Source organism: Salvelinus sp. IW2-2015, unplaced genomic scaffold (genome assembly GCF_002910315.2).
Source record: "Salvelinus sp. IW2-2015 unplaced genomic scaffold, ASM291031v2 Un_scaffold1474, whole genome shotgun sequence".
In the NCBI taxonomy this organism is placed as follows: Eukaryota; Metazoa; Chordata; class Actinopteri; order Salmoniformes; family Salmonidae; genus Salvelinus; species Salvelinus sp. IW2-2015.
The window spans coordinates 101,230-109,665 of record NW_019942931.1 but is presented as its reverse complement, the minus strand read 5'-3'; the positions used below and the strand labels follow the sequence as shown (position 1 = coordinate 109,665).

The 8,436-nt window shown below is 42.9% G+C and overlaps 1 protein-coding gene across 1 annotated transcript in view; it reads left to right on the top strand.

The window, feature by feature from the left end:
* Nucleotides 1-2,020: 2,020 nt before the first annotated feature.
* The window catches only part of LOC112070961 (coatomer subunit beta'), a 42,294-nt gene continuing 35,878 nt past the window's right edge, over nt 2,021-8,436 (top strand). The window contains exons 1-6 of the mRNA XM_070439194.1: nt 2,021-2,463; nt 3,300-3,437; nt 3,596-3,682; nt 3,838-3,964; nt 4,088-4,236; nt 4,417-4,563. Of these exons, the coding sequence (XP_070295295.1) occupies nt 2,461-2,463; nt 3,300-3,437; nt 3,596-3,682; nt 3,838-3,964; nt 4,088-4,236; nt 4,417-4,563 (651 nt within the window). The 5' untranslated portion in view covers nt 2,021-2,460. The remainder of the gene's footprint in view (nt 2,464-3,299; nt 3,438-3,595; nt 3,683-3,837; nt 3,965-4,087; nt 4,237-4,416; nt 4,564-8,436) is intronic.

Sequence of the window (8,436 nt, the reverse complement as noted above, 5' to 3'; positions counted from 1 at the left end):
TTGGTGTCCACATCACCAACGAACTATCATGGTCCAAAACATACCAAGACAGTCGTGAAGAGGGCACAACAAAACCTTTTCCCCCTCAGGAAACTGAAAAGATTTGGCATGGGTCCACAGATCCTCAAAAGGTTCTACAGCCGCACCATTGAGAGCATCCTGACCGGTTGCATCACCACCTGGTATGGCAACTGCTCGGCATCTGACCGTAAGGTGCTACAGAGGGTAGTGCGAACGGCCCAGTACATCACTGGGGCCAAGCTTCCTGACATTCAGGACCTACAGTTGAAGTCGGAAGTTTACATATACCTTAGCCAAATACATTTAAACTCAGTTTTTCACAATTCCTGACATTTAATCAGAGTAAAAATTCAGTTAGGATCACCACTTTATTTTAAGAATGTGAAATGTCAGAATAATAGCAGAGAGAATGATTTATTTCAGCTTTTATTTCTTTCATCACATTCCCAGTGGGTCAGAAGTTTACATACACTCAATTCGTATTTGGTAGCATTGCCTTTAAATAGTTTAACTTGGGTCAAAAGTTTCGGGCAGCCTTCCACAAGCTTCCCACAATAAGTTGGGTGAATTTTGGCCCATTCCTCCTGACAGAGCTGGTGTAACTGAGTCAMGGTTGTAAAGCCTCCTTGCTCGCACACACTTTTTCAGTTCTGCCCAAAAATGTTCTATAGGATTGAGAACAGGGCTTTGAGATGGCCACTCCAATAACTTGACTTTGTTGTCCTTAAGCTATTTATGCCAGTATGCTTGGGGTCATTGTCCATTTGGAAGACCCATTTGCGACCAAGCTTTAACTTCCTCACTGATGTCTTGAGATGTTGCTTCAATATATCCACATAATTTTCCACCCTCATGATGCCATCTATTTTGTGAAGTGCACAAGTCCCTCCTGCAGCAAGGCACCCCCACAACATGATGCTGCCACCCCCGTGCTTCACGGTTGGGATGGTGTTCTTCGGCTAGCAAGCCTCCCCCTTTTTCCTCCAAACATAACGATGGTCATTATGGCCAAACAGTTCTATTATTGTTTCATCAGACCAGGGGACATTTCTCCAAAAAGTACGATCTTTGTCCCCATGTGCAGTTGCAAACCGTGGTCTGGCTTCTTTATGGTGGTTTTGGAGCAGTGGCTTCTTCCTTGCTGAGCGGCCTTTCAGGTTATGATGATATAGGACTCGTTTTACTGTGGATAAAGATACTTTTGTACCTGTTTCCTCCAGCATCTTCACAAGGTCCTTTGCTGTTGTTCTGGGATTGATTTGCACTTTTCGCACCAAAACACGTCCATCTCTAGGAAACAGAACACGTCTCCATCCTGAGCGGTATGACGGCTGTGTGGTTCCATGGTGTTTATACTTGTGTACTATTGTTTGTACAGATGAACGTGGTACCTTCAGGCGTTTGGAAATTGCTCCCAAGGATGAACCAGACTTGTGGAGGTCTACAATTTTATTTCTGAGGTCTTGGCTGATTTCTTTAGATTTTCCCATGATGTCAATCAAAAAGGCACTGAGTTTGAAGGTAGGCCTTGAAATACATTCACAGGTACACCTCTATTTGACTCAAATGATGTCAAATAGCCTATCAGAAGCTTCTAAAGCCATGACATCACATGAATTTTACAAGCTTCCAAGCTGTTTAAAGGCACAGTCAACTTAGTGTTTGTAAACTTCTGACCCACTGGAATTGTGATACAGTGAATTATAAGTCAAACAACTGTCTCTTATACACATCTAGATGTGTATAAGAGACAGGTATATAGCCTCGTTAATGTTATTCTTATTGTGTTACTTTTTATGATTACTTTTTATTTTAGTATACTTGGTCAATATTTTCCTAACTCTTCTTGAACTGCACTGTTGGTTAAGTGCTTGTAAGTAAGCATTTCACGGTAAAGTCTACACTTGTTGTATTCGGCGCATGTGACAAATAAAGTTTCCTTTGATTTGAACTCTGCATGGACTATATTGGGTAAGCCTAGGTATTGTAGCTTTAGCCTGATAAACAMCTGAAAGACTATTCACTCATCAAGTTAGCATATTTATACACATTAGAAATAGGGAGATAATTGGAACAAATAGGAAATTAGGCAACGTTTAAGACGTTCAAATTAATGATTATCTTTATAATTCATTCATTTATTCGTTTTTATTTATKTTTTTTGGGGTGGAAAGTGGGTAGGCTACATACAATTACCTGATTTTGCCTGTAGTCGAACGTCCATACATTTCTCTGTAACCTACATACACACCGCATAGTATGGTCATGTTAGGTACAGACTGTACTAGTGCTCCACCGGATCTTGCGAAGTGCAGCCAGGAAGCTCCATAGAATCCACGTCGCCAAGAAGACTCTCCGCTCTAAACTAGTCTACCAGCCCGACTCATTTCTCAGGGTGGTCGGGCACTTTGACCAAACACTACCCGCAGACGTAGAAACATGGTAAGGAAATGAAAACATAGATTTTGAATGAAGTGCAACATAGATTTAGAGTGAAAGTATTGATAAAGACCCGCTGCCGCCCAGGCCAGTCATTGCAGTTTTTTTATGTGAATTGCTTTTTTTACGATTGCTACCTGATTGAAAACTAATTTAGACCACATCCAATGAATTAACCTATGCCTAGTTGTTAATGATCGAGATTTTGAAGATATTGCAGAAACTCTAGAAATGGCAATGTAACAATATGGTATTCAAAAGACTCATGAAGTCTCTGATCGATTGGTCAGTTACTAAATATGCTAGTACTTCAATATGCAACTTTATATAACGATTATTTTCCTAAACTACTATATCGCAAATGGCTAATGGCTGYGAATTTCCAGACCAGAGGGAATCATTCATGCACCTCAAATGTGGTGGAATGAGCTTCAGTAAACAGACACGCCCCCATATTACCGCTCCCCACAAGCAGTTGACTTGGTGCSACTTTGTGAAACTTTATATCTACTGTAGGCCTACAAGTGTATAGCTGTTATGGTGTGGATACACTTATAGTTTTATTGATAAGCGTAATCAGACTAATTTGAGTACATATTTWAAAAAAMAAAAAAGGTAAGTGTATCTGACCTGTCTCTATAAAAACATACTCAGATCTGGTCTCTGTCAAATCAGATGTTTTATTTATTGTTTCCGTTCAACTGATCTGCATATACATAGGAGTGAAGAGTAATCTGGTTAGTATCAAAATAAGYCACTGTGTCTAGTATTGGTCTAGTATAAGTTAGGAGGCAGAGGTAGAATAGGACTTCATATATTGGGTTCTCTCTCCGTCTCAGCCTCTCCGGTTGGACATCAAGCGGAAGCTGACCGCTCGGTCGGACCGTGTGAAGAGTGTGGACCTGCACCCAACTGAACCATGGATGGTTGCCAGCCTGTACAATGGCAGTGTCTGTGTCTGGAACCACGAGACACAGGTAAACAACATTCATTCTCATTTAGGATTCAGCTCTCATCCATTCATTCATTCTTCGTAGACCTTGCTGCACATTATGTTCTTGAGTGATATATGAATGGATTGCTTCTCTATGACGATGATGACCATGATGCTGGTGCTTCTTTTGAATCTGTGTAGACCCTGGTGAAGACATTTGAGGTGTGTGACCTGCCTGTGAGAGTGGCTAAGTTTGTGGCGAGGAAGCACTGGGTCATTGCTGGAGCAGTAAGTGTTATAACACCCTTATAACTGCTTATAATGCATTTATCTGTCCTATTCAGAGTTCAGAGTTTTCCCATATCTCTCCATTTTAACCTTCTCCACCCTCTCTCCCTTCACCTTCTCCCCCCTCTCTCTTGCTCTTCTCTGGTCCTCCTCAGGATGACAWGCAGATCCGTGTGTTTAACTACAACACTCTGGAGAGAGCTCACATGTTTGAYGCCCACTCTGACTACATCCGCTGTATCGCAGTCCACCCAACACAACCTTACATCCTTACCAGCAGTGGTATGTTGTGTTTGTCTCTTTCTTTCTCTCACTCTCTCTCTCTCTCTTTCTCTCTCTCTATATACATAAATTACAAACATCAACCATTGAATATTGTGAACATGATCGTGTGTGTGTGTCCAGATGACATGCTGATCAAGCTTTGGGACTGGGACAAGAAGTGGGTGTGTGGTCAGGTGTTTGAGGGCCACACCCACTATGTCATGCAGATTGTCATCAACCCTAAAGACAACAACCAGTTCGCCAGCGCCTCCCTGGACAGGACCATTAAGGTACATACAGTACACACACACTAATCTTTGTGTTTGTAGCACTACAGTTGGTTTGATTATTGTCATGTTGAAGTGGTTATAGATGTGTAATGTTTCATGAATTCTATACAGTTGTTGTAAATCATTACCACTACATTTCAGTAATACACTGAAGTATTCTTTGGCCCTTGGCTGTTGCAGGTGTGGCAGCTGGGATCTTCCGCCCCTAACTTCACTCTGGAGGGCCATGAGAAAGGAGTCAACTGTATCGACTACTACAGCGGAGGGGACAAGCCCTATCTTATATCAGGAGCTGACGACCGCCTGGTCAAGATCTGGGACTACCAGGTACACATGGAAATAAACATGATAACACAGTTTATGTACAGTCGTGGCCAAAAGTTTTGAGAATGACACAAATATAAATTTTCACAAAGTCTGCTGCCTCTGTTTGTATGATGGCAATTTGCATATACTCCAGAATGTTATGAAGAGTGATCAGATGAATTGCAATTAATTGCAAAGTCCCTCTTTGCCATGCAAATGAACTGAATCCCCAAAAAACATTTCCACTGCATTTCAGCCCTGCCACAAAAGGACCAGCTGACATCATGTCAGTGATTCTCTTGTTAACACAGGTGTGAGTGTTGACGAGGACAAGGCTGGAGATCACTCTGTCATGCTGATTGAGCTCGAAAAACAGACCGAAAGCCTCAAAAGGAGGGCGGTGCTTGGAATCATTGTTCTTCCTCTGTCAAACATGGTTACCTGCAAGGAAACACGTGCCGTCATCATTGCTTTGCACAAAAAGGGCTTCACAGGCAAGGATATTGCTGCCAGTAAGATTGCACCTAAATCAAACATTTATTGGATCATCAAGAACTTCAAGGAGAGCGGTTCAATTGTTGTGAAGAAGGCTTCAGTGCGCCCAAGAAAGTCCAGCAAGCGCCAGGACCGTCTCCTAAAGTTGATTCAGCTGCGGGATCGGGGCACCACCAGTACAGAGCTTGCTCAGAGATCACTCTGTCATGCTGATTGAGCTCGAAAAACAGACCGAAAGCCTCAAAAGGAGGGCGGTGCTTGGAATCATTGTTCTTCCTCTGTCAAACATGGTTACCTGCAAGGAAACACGTGCCGTCATCATTGCTTTGCACAAAAAGGGCTTCACAGGCAAGGATATTGCTGCCAGTAAGATTGCACCTAAATATCAACATTTATTGGATCATCAAGAACTTCAAGGAGAGCGGTTCAATTGTTGTGAAGAAGCTTCAGTGCGCCCAAGAAAGTCCAGCAAGCGCCAGGACCGTCTCCTAAAGTTGATTCAGCTGCGGATCGGGGCACCACCAGTACAGAGCTTGCTCAGGAATGGCAGCAGGCAGGTGTGAGTGCATCTGCACGCACAGTGAGGCGAAGACTTTTGGAGGATGGCCTGGTGTCAAGAAGGGCAGCAAAGAAGCCACTTCTCTCCAGGAAAAACATTAGGGACAGACTGATATTCTGCAAAAGGTACAGGGATTGGACTGCTGAGGACTGGAGTAAAAATCATTTTCTCTGATGAATCCCCTTTCCGATTGTTTGGGGCATCCGGAAAAAAGCTTGTCCGGAGAAGACAAGGTGAGCGCTACCATCAGTCCTGTGTCATGCCAACAGTAAAGCATCCTGAGACCATTCATGTGGGGTTGCTTCTCAGCCAAGGGAGTGGGCTCACTCACAATTCTGCCTAAGAACACAGCCATGAATAAAGAATGGTACCAAACATCACCTCCGAGAGCAACTTCTCCCAACCATCCAGGAACAGTTTGGTGATGAACAATGCCTTTCCAGCATGATGGCGCACCTTGCCATAAGGCAAAAGTGATAACTAAGTGGCTCGTTGAACAAAACATTGATATTTTGGGTCCATGGCCAGGAAACTCCCCAGACCTTAATCCCATTGAGAACTTGTGGTCACCTCAAGAGGCGGGTGGACAAACAAAACCCCACAAATTGTGAACAACTCCAAGCATTGATTATGCAAGAATGGGCTGCCATCAGTCAGGATGTGGCCCAGAAGTTAATTGACAGCATGCCAGGGCGTATTGCAGAGGTCTTGAACAAGAAGGGTCAACACTGCAAATATTGACTCTTTGCATCAACTTCATGTACAGTGGGGAGAACAAGTATTTGATACACTGCCGATTTTGCAGGTTTTCCTACTTACAAAGCATGTAGAGGTCTGTCATTTTTATCATAGGTACACTTCAACTGTGAGAGACGGAATCTAAAACAAAAATCCAGAAATCACATTGTATGATTTTTAAGTAATTAATTTGCATTTTATTGCATGACATAAGTATTTGATCACCTACCAACCAGTAAGAATTCCGGCTCACAGACCTATTAGTTTTTCTTTAAGAAGCCCTCCTGTTCTCCACCTCATTACCTGTATTAACTGCACCTGTTTGAAACTCGTTACCTGTATAAAAGACACCTGTCCACACACTCAATCAAACAGACTCCAACCTCTCCACAATGGCCAAGACCAGAGAGCTGTGTAAGGACATCAGGGATAAATTGTAGACCTGTACAAGGCTGGGATGGGCTACAGGACAATAGGCAAGCAGCTTGGTGAGAAGCAAAAACTGTTGGCACAATTATTAGAAAATGGAAGAAGTTCAAGATGACGGTCAATCACCCTCGGTCTGGGGCTCCATTGCAAGATCTCACCTCGTGGGGCATCAATGATCATGAGGAATGTGAGGGATCACGCCCAGAACTTACACGGCAGGACCTGGTCAATGACCTGAAGAGAGCTGGGACCACAGTCTCAAAGAAAACCATTAGTAACACACTACGCCGTCATGGATTAAAATCCTGCAGCGCACGCAAGGTCCCCCTGCTCAAGCCAGCGCATGTCCAGGCCCGTCTGAAGTTTGCAATGACCATCTGGATGATCCAGAGGAGGAATGGGAGAAGGTCATGTGGTCTGATGAGACAAAAATAGAGCTTTTTGGTCTAAACTCCACTTGCCGTGTTTGGAGGAAGAAGAAGGATGAGTACAACCCCAAGAACACATCCCAACCGTGAAGCATGGAGGTGGAAACATCATTCTTTGGGGATGCTTTTCTGCAAAGGGGACAGGACAACTGCACCGTATTGAGGAGAGGATGGATGGGGCCATGTATCGCGAGATCTTGACCAACAACTCCTTCCCTCAGTAAGAGCAATGAAGATGGGTCGTGGCTGGGTCTTCCAGCATGACAACGACCCGAAACACACAGCCAGGGCAACTAAGGAGTGGCTCCGTAAGAAGCATCTCAAGGTCCTGGAGTGGCCTAGCCAGTCTCCAGACCTGAACCCAATAGAAAATCTTTGGAGGGAGCCGAAAGTCCGTATTGCCCAGCGACAGCCCCAAAACCTGAAGGATCTGGAGAAGGTCTGTATGGAGGAGTGGGCCAAAATCCCTGCTGCAGTGTGTGCAAACCTGGTCAAGAACTACAGAAACGTATGATCTCTGTAATTGCAAACTAAGGTTTCTGTACCAAATATTAAGTTCTGCTTTTCTGATGTATCAAATACTTATGTCATGCAATAAAATGCCAATTAATTACTTAAAAATCATACAATGTGATTTTCTGGATTTTTGTTTTAGATTCCTTCTCTCACAGTTGAAGTGTACCTATGATAAAAATTACAGCCTCTACATGCTTTGTAAGTAGGAAAACCTGCAAAATCGTCAGTGTATCAAATACTTGTTCTCCCCACTGTAATTGTCAATAAAAGCCTTTGACACTTATGAAATGCTTGTAATTATACTTCAGTATTCCATAGTAACATCTGACAAAAATATCTAAAGACACTGAAGCAGCAAACTTTGTGGAAATGAATATTTGTGTCATTCTCAAAACTTTTGGCCACGACTGTACACATGGTACACACAGTTTATATACACATGTACACACAGTTAATGCACATGTTACACATAGTTTATATACAGATGTACACACAGTTTTATATTACACATGTACACACAGTTATATACACATGTACACACAGTTTATTACACAGTACACACGTTTATATACACATGTACACACAGTTTATTACACATGTACACACAGTTTATATACACATGTACACACAGTTTATATGCACCGTACACACAGTTTATATGCACACGTACACACAGTTTATTACATACGTACACACAGTTTATTACACATGTACACACAGTTTAGTTTA